The sequence below is a fragment of the Microcaecilia unicolor genome, chromosome 1, assembly GCF_901765095.1.
Source record: "Microcaecilia unicolor chromosome 1, aMicUni1.1, whole genome shotgun sequence".
In the NCBI taxonomy this organism is placed as follows: domain Eukaryota; kingdom Metazoa; phylum Chordata; class Amphibia; order Gymnophiona; family Siphonopidae; genus Microcaecilia; species Microcaecilia unicolor.
The window spans coordinates 390,163,641-390,178,735 of NC_044031.1; the positions used below are offsets into that span (position 1 = coordinate 390,163,641).

The following is a 15,095-nucleotide window of genomic DNA, read 5'->3' on the forward strand; positions in this document are numbered from 1 at the left end:
GCCAAAGAAAGGCCTCCCGTTCACCTTCAGGCAGAGGATAGAGGCGGGACATAGCCCTAGCCACTTTAAGGCTCGCTTATGGGAAATCCCATTGAGCCGAAATCAAGGTGTGCATAGCTTCATGCACGTGGAAGGTTCTAGGCGGGCGCTTCGTCCCCAGCATAATGGCAGAGCCAGCAGAGGCTGAGGGAGAGACGTCCTCCGGAGAAAAAATCTTCAAAATGCTCATGGCCTGCACTAACAGGTTGGGCAAATCCTCTGAGCGAAAACTCCGCGCTGCAGAGGGGTCATCCGCTCCATCCGAGCGGGAATCCGTCTCCTCCAAGGAATCCCCAAAGGACCGTTGGGAGAATTCAGATACGCTGCCCTCATCTACATCAGAGGAAACAGAGTCCTCTAGGGCCTGGAAATCCACCCGAGGGCATTTGCTTCCAGAGGCCTCAACCCCTTTATCAGACAGGGGAGCAGGGGCAGTGTTTTGCATAAGAAAAGCCTGATGCAGCAGCAAAATGAACTCAGGGGAGAAACCCCCAGACTGTGCACTCCTGCAGCCTGGGCCACGGCCCTAGACGCACCCTCAACCGGCGCTCGCAAGAGTGGGGGAGAAACATGCTGCGCATCCAAAATGGCATCCGGCGCGAAACTCCGAGAAGCCGCGCGGGAAGAACGGCGCTTAACTTTTGCCGCTTTCTTGCCGTCGCCCGAATCAAGGGCTACCATAGCATTCACGTCTCCCACCTTGACGGCGGCCCAAGAAGAAGCCGTCCGAGTAGAGTGGCCGGCCAAAGTGGGGGGGGGGGGGGGGGCGAGCAGCGGGGGATGGGCGCTTATGGCGGGAAAACCTGCCGCACCGGAGGAAGAACCGGGACACTGACCGGACTCCAATCTGACGCCCAAAAAAGGCGATTCAGGCTTTTAAACCCCCGCATCCCCGCTAGACGCGCACACGCGGTCCGGGGAGCGATTCTTCGCGCCCTCACCCTCCGACACCTTAAGCCACGTGGAGACCGATCGGGGAACCCCCTACCCGCTACAAAAGGTAAAAATTACCTGCTTCTCACTCCGAGCTGTAACGAACTGGTGTCCCAATGAGCAGCTGCAATAAACGCTGATATAAACGTTGAAATAAACGCCCTTAAAGGACGTTCAATTTTTTTTTTTTTTAACGGAGCCAGCGAGAGGGGGGAGAAAAGGAGGGACCTGGCACCACCAGGTTTGCACTTGCTCAAGAAGAGCCCTCAACCCCAGGTACTCAACAAAACCTAAGAATTAGGCTTGGAGGCCTAGCCAGAGCTGCTGCTGTGTGTGACCACCACCTGCTGAGATAGAGAACATACTGGGGAGTTTCCGGCAGCACTTGACCACATATAGGGAGGCAAAAGGATTGCTCTCTATCTCCACCTGCTGGTAGATGGACACAACCCACCAGTCTATGGATTGATCGGCATGATGATATAGAATTAGATTTTGGGTTGCTGTTTGGGCACTCGGTCTCTGAAAGGTTGCCATCACTGGTATAGTCCATTGGCATCGCTTTATTGATGATGTCTTTCATCTGGACATCCACGGAACATTGGCTGGCAGAGTTTTTAGATTGGATTAACAGCAAAGATTTATGTCTGAAGTTCACCATGGTTAAACATGAAAATCATATCGCATTTTTGGACACGTGGATCACGAAGGAGGCAGGTCAGTTACAGACTACAGTATACCACAAAGAAACAGACCGTAACACTTTGTTATCATTTGAAAGTCATCATGCATGTAGACTTAAATGGTCCTTACCTATTGGACAATTCTTAAGGTTACAGAGAATATGTTCTATGGACATCATGTTTAAACAACAATCGATGAAACTTACAGCTAAACTTCAAGCTCAAGGGTATTCCCAGTCTTGTATTAAACAGGCATACAGGCGGGCTCTTTATGCGCAGCGCCCACTGTTGTTATTAGATCGACCAAAGGAACAGATGAGTACATTTGTTTATGTGTTGGGTCATTCCACTTTGGCCCATCAAGTGGCTACGTTGATATTTAAACACTGGCAAGTACTATCCCTTCATCCAGTGTTTAGTTTAAAACAATTTTTATTGATGACATTTCCAAACATACAAATCCAACAATGTGAATAATATGAACAATTTTTGTGTGATTTAGACTAACATCGTCATCAATTTTTCAAACTTTTGTATGCAATCTGAGAATAAAGTTATCAAAAACAGCATCCATTAGTTCCCAATGCAATATAACATCATATCACATCCCTTAACAAATCTACAGAACATTATTGGAGAATCTCATCATGAATTAAGATGCCCCCCTCCCCTCCCTTCCTCAGCCATAATCCCATTCAGCTTATTGTAGGCTTTCCCTCCCCCCCTTTCCCCCCCCCCCCTTTTTCCCCCCCTTGAAGCATCAGTTCCTTGGTCACAGGGATGTAAGGCCACCTTTTTATGTTACAGAGTTTATCATGTAGGAATGCGAGGGTCCCCCAACTTGTTAATAATATTGCTACGGGCGTGGGGCGCAAGGGCTTGTATATAATTTTTCCAAGTAAGATATAATTCTTTTTGTCTTTTGAATCGCAAAGCGACAGCTCGGACCTCCATCAACAATAAAGCATGAAATCTATTACGCCATTGCCAGTATGTCAGAGGCTCCTGTGTAACCCAGTTGACCAGTATGCATTTTTTCCCCACTAAGCAGGCCTTATATACCAACAAATTATGGTGGACAGCACCAGCCCCAAATATGTCGTCCATCCCCAGTAGGGCTTGTTCCGGTTTCAGCGAAATGCTCTTATGTTCCAAGTATCCTAAAAAATTAAATATTTTAGTCCAGAACTGCTGGACTTCCCGGCACTCCCACAAAGCATGGTAATATGTGCAGGGCGCATTTCCACATCTCCCACAAGTTGGTTCTCCCACCCCTCCCATTTTAAAAAGCCGTGATTTGGATGTATAGGCCCTAAAAATCACCCTTCCTTGACATTCTCTTAATTCTGCGCTATCTATTCGTCTAGGGATCTGTCGTAAACAACTCAGCAACATATGCAATGTCACCTCCCTTCCAAGGTCTGCTGACCATTTCAGTAGAAGATGGCTCATAGTTTGATGTGCCTTGTGTTGTAAAAGCCTTTTGTGAAGGAGTGAGATTGATACTGCCTCCCCAGTAGGCATTTCATATAGTTGATCTATTTTATTGGGCACATCCGCAATAAGAAACTGTTTGGGAATCCCTGCCACATAGTGAGATATCTGTTGATGTGCGAAAGCATCCATCCACGAGATTTCACCTATCCCCAATGACTCCACCCCTTTCAGCCTACCTGTAGAGTCTACCAGGTCTTGTATAATTTTAAGCCCTTTTTGCTTCCAAATTTTAAATCTAATATTATCCATTCCTGGAAGGAAGTCTCCATTCCCTACTATAGGTAATAATCCACTCTGATGTGCATCAAACTCCCATTGGCGGCTCAATTCTCTCCACACCAATCTAAGTGGTCTAACCAACAGACTGCTCTTTATATGTTTTGGCAGTGAGGACTGTTTAGCCTGCAGCACATAATGTAAATGCAGCGGGTTAACCCACCTCTGCTCCACTGCTCGCGGTGTGTGATAAGATGTTTCCTTGATCCAGTCCCCCACATGTCTCAACAAGCATGCTCTGTTGTATCGCAATAGATTCAATACCCCCACTCCTCCTTTTTCCCAAGGATCTAACATAGTTTGCCAATTTATCTGCGGCCGTTTATGATTCCAAAAAAACTTTGAGAGCATGCTCATCAATTTCCTCCAATCTTTTTTTAATAGAAATAGTGGTAAGACCTGAAAACAATACAGCCACTTCGGGAAGAGTATCATATTGAATAAAGATATGCGGCCTATCAAGGATAGCGGTAAGTTAGTCCATCTTTCCAACAGACGCTTTGTAAACTCAAACAATTTAGCTATATTCATCTGGTATAGTTTGGAAGGATCCCCCGGCAGTTGAATCCCTAAATATGTAAATGAATTGTGTGCGCGTTTTAGTGGGCATGCCAACTGAGACCACTCTGTTTCTGTCATATTTATCAATTGAATCTCAGATTTGTCCAGATTAAGGCCAAACCCTGAAAAGTCACCAAATTCTTTCAAAGTCTCTAAGACCACTGGTAAGGATATATTAGGTTGTGTGAGAATAACTAACAAATCATCCGCAAAAGCAGATATCTTAAAATGCTCGAGTCCTGTGTGTACCCCCTGTATCTCTGGTGATTCCAAAATATCCCGAATTAAAGGGTCTATCACCAACACGAACAGAAGTGGAGACAAAGGGCACCCCTGTCTAGTGCCTCTAGCTATCTCAAATCGTCCAGATATCAGTCCATTTGTCATCACCTCCGCCATAGGGCCATTATACAACGATTTAATGGCCTTCCCAAAAAAGCCATTGATCCCATATGCTTCCAATACTCCAAACATAAAGTCCCACCGCACTCGATCGAATGCTTTATGTGCATCAAAACTGATCAGTATGGCCGGGTCTTTGCTCAATGTTATGTGTTCCAACGCTAACAAAATTTTTCTCAGATTTTTTGTTACTGAGCGGTCTCGCACAAACCCCACCTGTGGATCTAACACCAAGTGGGGCAAAAATCTAGCTAGTCTATTTGACAGAATCTTAGCAAACAATTTAGCTTCATAAGCTATTAAAGAGATAGGTCGATAAGATTCTGTTTGAGTTGGATCTCTGCCCGGCTTCAATAACACAATTATTTGCGCCGTTTTCAGCGAGTTGGGGAGTTCGCCTCTTTCTACATATTTGTTAAAGACCTTAGTTACACATATCCCAATATCTTCAATTAAAATTTTGTATACCTCTGAGGTGAAACCATCCACTCCTGGCGACTTATATAGTGGACTATCCCGTATACACCACTGGACTTCCTCCTCCGTTATGGCTGCATTTAAAATATCTTGTTGGTGGCTTTTGAGCTGTGGGAGTGCCTGTCCCCCTAGATATGAATTCGCCTCCAGTCCCTCATCCTCTGGTTGAGAATACAAGTGGGTGTAAAATTCTTCAAATACTCTATTGATGTCCTCATTAGTATGAAATCTAGTACCTTTCTTATCTTGAATTTGTGTTACCCATCTCCGCCCCCCCACCTGACAAACCAATCTCGCTAAAAGTTTTCCTTGCTTGTTAGCATGTTGGTACAACTGGTATTTATAATACATCAAAGACTTTTGTGTGTGTGAGTGAATCAATTGGTTGAGTTCTACCTGTGTCAGCAGCAATAGTTTCTTATGGGCATGGGATTGTGTTCTACCATATAGTTGTCGAAGCATTCGCACCCTTTTCTCTAATCGTATCAACTCAGCTTCTCTCATTCTCTTTTTGTGGGAGGAGTATGATATTATATGCCCCCTCAGTACGGCTTTGGCTGCTTCCCAAAAAAGAATTGGGTCTAATTCATAGCTTCCTCTATTAAATTCCCCATACTCCCTCCATCTTTCTTTCAGAAATATATGGAATTGGGAATCATAATATAAGGCTCTTGGGAACCTCCAATAATATGGGCCTTTTGGTTCAGCTTCCCATTTCAAGGTTACCGATATCATTGCATGGTCAGACACCAGGGTGGGACCGATCTCTGCCTTCTCCAGTAGATTCGCCGTGCGTTGTGATATTAGCAGATAATCTATTCGTGACTGAGTGCCATGGGCTCTTGATAAATGGGTATAATCACGATCCCCTGGATGTAGTAGGCGCCAGGAGTCCAACAGCTCCAGCTCCGAACACACCCACGGTACTCCCCTGGAGTAATTCACCGGTCTTATCCGGGAGGGGCCAGTGCTATCCACCAGGGGATCAAATACTTGGTTGAAATCTCCTCCAATTATTATCGGCATCTGGTCAAAGCTTTGTACATGTTTTAGGAGCGTCTGAAAAAAATTTTTGTCATACTGGTTTGGGGCGTATATATTAACCAGTAACAATGGCCTATTGTTTAATGTAATATGTTGAATAATATATCTACCTTGGGAGTCCTGAATCTTTCTGTGCTTCACGCACTGTACCCCTTTCCTAAATAAGATGACTACTCCCGCTTTTTTGTTTGAAGTTGGGCTATCAACTAGATCCCCCACCCACCAGCGGCACAGTTTTTTATGTTCATCTGCATTCAAATGCGTTTCTTGCAACATGACTATCTGTGCCTTGTGTCTATTCAACGTTTGCAGTATCTTTGATCGTTTAATGGGTGATGATATTCCCCCCGCATTCCATGATAGTATCTTAACCATAATTGGTTTTATGAAAGCTCAGTATGTTAACTCTCATTAAACACAACTTTCCTGGTAGGCGGGAGCATCCCAGCTTGTCCCCGCCCCCTGCTATTAGGTGGCTCCCTCCAATCCCCGTGATCCTATCCATATCTTCCCAATGTAACCCTCTGTATTGACCTTTCAGCTTACCCCTCCCTCCTTGTTCCTGGTCCCAATCCCTCCTTCCTCCCTCCCCCCCCCCGAAAGCCCCCTCTTTCCCTGTCTTGGACCCATTCCCTCCATGTAGTTCTTGTAGAACTGGTCACGTATAGGTACCCCACCCCCTCCCTTACTAGTGTGATTATAGGCCCCGATTATGACTATATTCTCAGCTATATTACCACTCTTATTGCAATGTACCTTGTACAGCAGTCGGATAATACAAGACAAGAATGTTGAGCTATTAGTGAGACAGAGCCTTCTATTAGGCCGTCTGTAGTTTAGAGTCTCAAGTCGCCATCTCTTAAGTCTCATGTCGCGAATATTCCATCCGTCCAATTTCTTCATCTTCAGCAGGCTATTATTAGTCAGCCGTTATTCTCACATTTTCTGAAACTCTCCTGCATCCCATCAGCGTTTTCAACGTATGTCGAATCTTCCATTTATCTTTATAGCTCATTCCGCTTTTCATTTTTTATAAGGTCCCTTTATTGATATACAGTCTTGTTAGCCACCTTTTCCAGTCATGGTGCCAGCTGCCATGTGCTATTTCATTTTGTTGCTTTGCTTGGCAGCGTTTTCAGATAGTCTTTGGCTTTCTCCACTGTCTCATAAGTGTGTTCCTCGCCATCATAAAGAATCCGTAGTTTGGCTGGATATATCAAAAAGAACTTAATTTTGCGTTCATATAACTCCGCACATACTGGGGCAAAAGCCCGCCTCGCCGTCGCCACACTGATTGAATAGTCCTGGAAACATAAAATTTTTCTACCTTCATATTGCAGTGGTTGACCTGCTCGAATAGCTCTCAGAATCGCCTGCTTGTGGCCATATTGTAAAAGTTTCATAATTACCACTCTGGGTTTGTCACTTGATTGTCTGCGAGGCCCCAATCTGTGCGCCCGCTCAATTCGTCTTCATCCAGTGTTTAAGCACACCCCATGCATAGCGTATACTCGAGGACACAACTTGCGTAACAACCTTGACCGTACAAGTGGGACTTTCATTTCTCAAGTTACAGAGACGGGAGTACATTGCCCATGTGGCAATTGTCAGTTTTGTTCTCAAACCAAATGTATGACCGAATGGACGCATCCACAGACACAACAGTCCTTAAAATAAGATACAATACATCTTGCATTACAACTTTTGTGGTATGTATGATAGTGTGTCCCTGCGGACTTTATTATGTAGGACGCACTATTAGACAGATGAAGGTAAGATTAACGGAACATAAAAGCCGGCTGTCCACACAGACCATCACTGCCCCTTTAGTAGCACACTGCTTGCAGTTGGATCATAAATTTGCTGACTTATGGTGGTTTATTGCGGACCATATCACCGATGTCCCTGAAGGAATAGATCGGCCCAGCATGCTGGCTCTTAGGGAACAATGGTAGATCTTTAAACTGAATTCCATTAATCCTACTGGTCTCAATGAGAACATTGAATGGCATACTATAATATAGCTGGATGTAATTGCACCAACATTAATATTTATATTGCAACTGATGCGTTAAGGGGTCGATTAGGTAGTATATCTTTAATATATGAAGATTGTTCTGTTCATTGCGCTTTGAAGGATCAATAAAGTTTTTAATTTTGCAGTGACGCCACAGGAAGAAAGCTCCAGGATGTAGCCAGTGAGCAGGCGCCTTTAAAAGTCATACAAGTGGAACATTTGAATGACTACAGTTGGTATTGACCATTCGATGAGAACGAACCCGCCTTAACCCAAGTCCCTGAGGAAAGAAGAGTGAAACCCGTGGTGTCGGGCGTCTTCAGGGGAAGGCGTAGGATTAAATGTGACTCCTAGTCATGAAAAGAAAAAGCAGATGATGGATTACAATGATGCAGTCGGGGCACTACTCTAATACATTACCCAGATAAGTGATTGGTTACATTTTATAGTAGTCATTTTGTAAGTTTAAGTAAGTTTGGCCAATAGTGAGCCAAGGAACTTATGACTGGTTGGGCACATGAAAAGTCACATAAAAAAAAAGGAAAAAAAACATAGATATTGTTGCACCAGTCTGCTAGCACTTGCATTTGGGATATAGCGTTTTCAAAATATAAAAGGAGCAACCCAATGAATGAGGTGCTGCACCACTGGGCGTTATCTAGTGGGAATATCTGAGGGTGCTCCTTAATAATAAAAACAAAATAATTGACCAGAGATTAACGGATACTCATTTTTGTGATTCGGTAAATGTTTAACAACAGGCTCTCTCCCAGATCCACCTCTGCGCCCCTGCGCCCCCCCCCCCCCCCCAAAAAAAAAAAAATTGCAGCGCTGGCTATAGCCGGGGAGAGAGCCTCGGGGGGGGGGGGGGGGCAATGCATTACTTTCTCCAGAAAAAAAAAATTAAATGCTCCCAGATTCCAATCTAATTCATGTTTAATGTGGGATAAAATGCCATAAATAAGTAAATAAATAAATATAAACTTTTAACGTTGAACACCTGATTCTCAAAGTGGACATATTCCAAACACTATAATGAAAATAAAATGATTTTTTCTACCTTTGTTGTCTGGTGACTTTGTTTTTCTGTTCATGCTGGCCCAGTACCTGATTCTGATGCTCCATTTCCAGGGCTTCCTTTCCATTTATTTCTTTATTTTCCTCCTTTCTTCTTCATTTCTTGCCTCACATCCGTAAGTAAAAGCTGGGTCCTCTGCAGACTTGACTGTCCAGTAGATCCAGCTTCTGCCTATTTTCTCCATCCATGTGTAGGTTTTCTCCCTTTTACCTCATCTCCTTCCTCTCTCTTCCCTCCCCTCCATCCATGTCGAGCATTTCTTTTCTCTCCCTTCCCCTCCATCCATGTGCATCTCCTTCCTCTGTCTTCCCTCCCCTCCATGCATGTCCAGAATTTCTCCCCTTCATCCATGTGCATCTCCTTCCTGTCTTCCCTTCCCTCCCCTCCATCCATGTCCAAAAATTCTCCTCTCTCCCTGCCCTCCCCTCCATCCACAAAGTCAAAAGCCAATGAGAATTCAAACTGAAACAACAAAGCATTTTTACTCAAGCTCAATAATAACTTCACATGGTCTAACAAGGAACACAATACTGTCTCTGTACTGAAAAAAAGCACGGAAACCCAATTGTGAAGGAGGTAACACGTCATGTAAATCTAAATAATGATTGAGCTGAACAGTTACCAAGCCCTCCATTAGTTTGACAAAAAAAGGTATCAATGCCACCGGCCTAGAATTCGAAATCTGTTCTTTTGGCTTAGTTAAATCCTTTTGTATTGGCATAATTATAATTTATGCTAAACTAGTAGGAAAGACTCCCTGACCTAAATGTTCAAGCCGTAAGTATACATTTAAACTAAATATTGATGGAGCACATTCCATCAAATATGGAGGACAGCTATCCAGCATACATTCTCTTTTTAATTTCAACAATTCCGGAGTGAACCACTTATCACTCTTACCAATTTTTTTCAATCTAGAATAGAGTGGGGCAATGGTATCTAAAACTTCATGACCAAGAACTGGCCATTCATTTTCCATATCCAAATCTCTATCTGATGGTAATCTTGTCAATAAGGCATTCCAAAAAGTATTGGAATCTATTCGCCCTCTAGTAGTGATGTATTGGGGCAGTACATTGGTTACTTCCTGAAACTGATTTCAATATAATATTAAAAAAAAACATCTGAAAGGATCAGACCTCAAAGACTGTTCCCAAACAATATTGGATAACTTAATACTAGGGTTAAACACTGAACCATCACTAAAGGTCACCAAATCCAGTTGAATTCCCCTATTATGAGTTGGACATAATTCAAGTTAGATAGAAAGGAGCATAGTTCATTTCTTCTTCTGTCTTGTAGATCTTCCATATGTATGTTAACTTCACCCATGATTAGACTAATTGCTTTCCATAGAGTTTTTTTTTAACAAATTCACAAAAGTGAGGCACCAATTTGTAGAATTACTTCTTAAGAACCAATATACTAAAGCGCATCAAAGCAAACAGAAACATTAATGCACATTAAGCATGTGAATACATATGATATCAGTCATATAATTTAGGAAACTAGTCTATGTCAGTTTTCATTAACTTAATCCAGACTAACAGAATATTTAAAGAGCTGCACTGAATGCAAAACCATGCAGTTGTGTACTGTGATTTCCACTAACCCACCAGCAATATAAAAACTCCATGGCTAAGTCAAACTTTATCACTTACATCAGTTATGTCCCCTGCCACTATCTTCTCTATTCCCACCAGACCATTCAATAGTATAGATTTAATCAACCCCATGACACTAGGATAAAGGATTTTGCAGACCTGATCTCACCCCCAGCACACCCATCTCCATCAGGTGCCTCCTCCATCTCCACAGGCAGCCAACTCCGTCCAAAGTAGGGAAACAGTGGGAGGAGGAGAGAAGAGGATGGCTCAACCCACCACCACTGATTTCTTAAATGGTCCCAAATGATTTTAGTAAGAATTTTATACTTACTTGTTACAGAAGGGTGAGTCACTTCAAAAGTCTCTAATTCAGGATGATCCATAAACGGGAGATTTTCCTCTTGTTTAACACTCAGTGAGAACACAGAGGTTACCACTGGAAGACCTGCTATGAGAAAACATGTCAAGAAGGTTTCACCAAGGATCTGATAGTATTAAATTAGGAAACAGAGTTTAAGTCTCCAAATGTTTGATGTTAATGATCCATCTCCTGTGATATAAAAACGCAAAGCCGTTTAAAACCAAAATATCTACTTACTCTTGGTGGGATCATTCAGCTTTTTTTTTCCCTCCCATTCAAAGTGTTGAGTGAAATATTTCTCATCTTCCTTTTTAATCTTAAATATAACATCAGGATTAACAATTGAATAACCTGTTAAGAAGTAAGAAAACAACATTTAAATTAGAACCGTCTCTGACATCCAGTTACCATCAGAAGGGAGTTACACATTGCACAGTATAGGTGAGTAATGTGCAGCTAATAGTTGTAGTTCTCAGCCAGAAATCTGGGTGGGAAGTCCTCTCTCTGGTCTTCTGTGCCAAATTTTCTTGGTATAGAAAAGGGAGACAGACTGCAACTGGTCTTGTATGAAGCCTTCAGTTTAAGAACAGAGCAGCACCTTCTGCAGAGTCTGCAGTAGTGAGCTACTTCACTGGTTCCTGTTGGATATGGATTGATATCAGAATCCAGGTCCTAAATTTCAGGTGTCCATGGGACCTGGGATTTTTCCATGCTAATTGTATACTATGCTTGTGCAGTACATGATAGAGAAGACATTTACCTCGTGACATGAGGAAGTCATGAATCTCCTTGATGACCCTCTTATACAGTTCCTTCTGCCATTCTCCTAAAATGTCCCACTCCACTTCCAAAAAATAAGCAGCAACATCCTTGAATGTGATCGATGTCTGGAATAGCCAGGAGGACAAATTTAGTCACACTTTCATTATGATGTTTATGTAATGGACAGTAGAGACTTTGTTATATGACCTCTGTCAATGAGATCAAATCTCTAGTACATTATTTCCCTAATTCTATATACAGTGCTTAAACTTGCATGCGCAAATTTGGACATGCACCCAAATTACATGCGTAATTTAATTGCAAAATTAACCAATTAGCGCCAATACTTAGGCGCTAATAAACTTTCTGTGCAATAATTTTAATTTATGCATACATCTTTATACTCGATATTCTATAGTGTGTTAATTTTTATGCACATATCCAAAATGGGGGTATGGATGTGACAGGGGCATGGGCAGGTCAGGGGGCGTTCCTGGAATTTGCACAGTGTTACAGAATAAGGCAGATTCATGCCTAATTTAGGCCTGAGAATTTACACCAGATTTAAGTTAGTGTAACTGGTGCAGATACCGGCATCAAACGTTATTCTATCAATGGCAGCCAACTCGGAGCACCATTTATAGAATAACGCTTAAGGCTCATTTTTTTTCAGCAATATATACAGAATCTAGCCCTACATGTTTCTTTAAATGTGCAATATTTTGAGCAGATATACTGTTGCTTAGAGAACACTGGAAATCTCTCATGTTGGGCTGATAAAGTAGTTGGCAGAAGGAGAAAGTAGAAGAGATGAGAGGGAGAGAAGAATGTTGCCCGATGTCTGAAGGCAAGAAAGTGAACATTGTTGTGATCAGGGCTGAGGAGAGAGAAAATGTGTGTCTATTGATGTTATTACTATGTTATAATCTGTTTGGAAAGGACAGAGATGGCAGATTAAGGGGATGACTAGTTCTGTGTCAATAATATCAAAGTGGCTGAAAGCCAGAGGGCCTGGGGAAAGAAGGAGGTGCACTTGGCCATCCACAGACTGACTCAGATGGAAGGACAGAGATCTGGCTGAAGACGTACAAAAGGTGCGAATGAAGGGAGAAACATTGGCAGGAGACTTTAACCTGCTGGACATGGATTGCAGTATCTTGTGTGCAGGCTAGGGAAGCTCATAGTAGTTTTGCAAGTGTTAATGCAGCCAGGAATATCACACAGTCCTGGCTACATAAATATACAATAGTGGGCCCCAATCCTGAGCCTATAGTCTATTTACTTTACCTATCCTTTGCTTTTAATAATGGCATTCCTTTTTCTTTTTATTAATATAATTGTGAACCGCTATGATCCTCATTTGGAATCACAGTATATCAAAACTTTTAGTAAACATAAGCATATTAAAGGAATCAGGAATGTGTCAAACAGGAAGCTCTCCTTCCCTTCTCCTATTTTCAGAAATCCCTGGAGCAGATTCTCTACAGCAGTGTTTCCCAAGTCCAGTCCTGGAGTAGTCCTTGCCAGTCAGGGACCAGGGTTTCAGGATATCCACAATGAATATGCATGAACTTAATTTGAATACGCTACCTCCATTATATACAAATCTCTTTCATGCATATTCATTGTGGATATCCTAAAAACCTCACTGGCAAGGAGTACTCCAGGACCAGACTTGGGAAACTCTGCTGTAGGGAATTATAAAGTCTTCAGACTTGATATTGCAATCCACCTCCAGCAGGTAAAGTCTTCTACCAACAACCATTAAATTACTGCTCTACTACAAAACAAACAAGGAAATAGGAAACCTGCAAGAGCAGCAAAGGGAACAGTTTTCCATTTTGTGCTGTAAGTGGCACCCTGTATACATGAGAAGAAAAAATAATTTCTTGCCTTATCAGAAACTCGGGCAGACATTTTCTGTTCTGTTTTCCCCTCTGAATTCTGCAGCTGCTGGGATGAATTCAGGCAAGAGATTTCCCTTTTCCTGGAAGGATTAATAAAACAGGAGGATAGACTGATCCCTAAAGGTCTCAGATAAATTCCTTCTTCTTCCTCTCTACAGATCTGGGACTGGGTTGCAGGCAGCAGTCCCCTGATATAAGATAAAGCTTTTTTTTCTTCTGTGTCTGACTGCGGAACAGAAGGCAGCAGAGCATGCTCAGAGCACTTCATCCCTTCCCCTTGATGAGGTCATCTAGGGTATCCCACTTCCTTAAGGTAGATCTGTACAGTCAAGGAGGTTAGACAGAGAACAGGAGACTGCATGAGCCTATCTCAGAGTGTATGAGCCTATCTAGCCCATTATATGGCCTGAAGCCAATAGGCGGAGATTGGTTGCCACCATTTTCATTCACCCAAAACAATAAGAAAAGATTATTAGAAATAACAGACTGCCTATGGGTGGGCCATCTGTAAAAAGTCTAAAGCTGTTCCAGTTGGATAGGCAGTGCCTTCAAAGGTGGAAGACAAAAGTTTTTTTTTTTACTTATTTGACAACTTTTTACATTTATTTGAAAGCTTCCCATATGTAGATATAAATGGGAAATTATTGTATCTTGTAGAAACAGCACTTATAAACTCTGTATTTTGTGTTCGTTTTTCTACACTTTTCTATACAATACAGATGGACAAATTTCAGTGATGAAATCCTGTTTACTGATGGGTTCATTGTAACTTATTTATTATTATTAGCATTTGTATATTTATTTAATAATACATTTATAACCCGCCTATCCAATCCAACCATCTAGACAAGGAACCATAAAACCAGTGCTTTCTTTGTGCCGGTAGGCACCGGTACAGCATACCGGCACCTTTTTATCTGAGGGCCGACAGCTCCCCTACATTCCGTTCTGCCCCCTGCAAAATATTCTATTTACCGAAGTCACAGCAGCGAACCGGCGGGCAGCAGCAGTAATGGCAGCCATTGGTGCCAACTCCGTGGGTGCTGTGGGTGCTTCAGCACCCCCAATATTTCCCCGCCGGAACCGGAAGTTCCCCAGGAGCCAGCCTGCTGCCCAACCTCTTCTCCCACTCCCACAACAGTCCTTCGCCTGCCCCTCGCCTGCCTGCATGCCACCACCCATAACTTAAAAGTCATCTTACCGGGGTCCCGGTGGCAGCAGTGGTGAAAGGCGAGCACGAGCAGGCTCGGTGAGTTGGCGCTCCAGCCTGAAACAGGATAAATAGCAATCAATCATGAGCCTGGAGGCAAATGGATCCAAACCAAGCAAGCTTTATTTTTGGCAGCCAAGACGCAGCTCTGAGTATTCTCAGGAAAGACTGCGTGACGTGTATCATTTGCCACAGATACTTATACACTTTTATCAGCAGTCATGTGCATTGAGCTCATAAA

General features: G+C 42.8%; 1 protein-coding gene across 1 annotated transcript in view; it reads right to left on the reverse strand.

The window, feature by feature from the left end:
* The window catches only part of LOC115481960 (zinc finger protein 239-like), a 47,875-nt gene extending 36,639 nt beyond the window's left edge, over positions 1–11,236 (reverse strand). The window contains exons 1-2 of the mRNA XM_030221495.1: positions 11,213–11,236; positions 10,946–11,059 (exon numbers count right to left, since the gene is read on the reverse strand). Of these exons, the coding sequence (XP_030077355.1) occupies positions 10,946–10,997 (52 nt within the window). The 5' untranslated portion in view covers positions 10,998–11,059; positions 11,213–11,236. The remainder of the gene's footprint in view (positions 1–10,945; positions 11,060–11,212) is intronic.
* Positions 11,237–15,095: the final 3,859 nt, after the last annotated feature.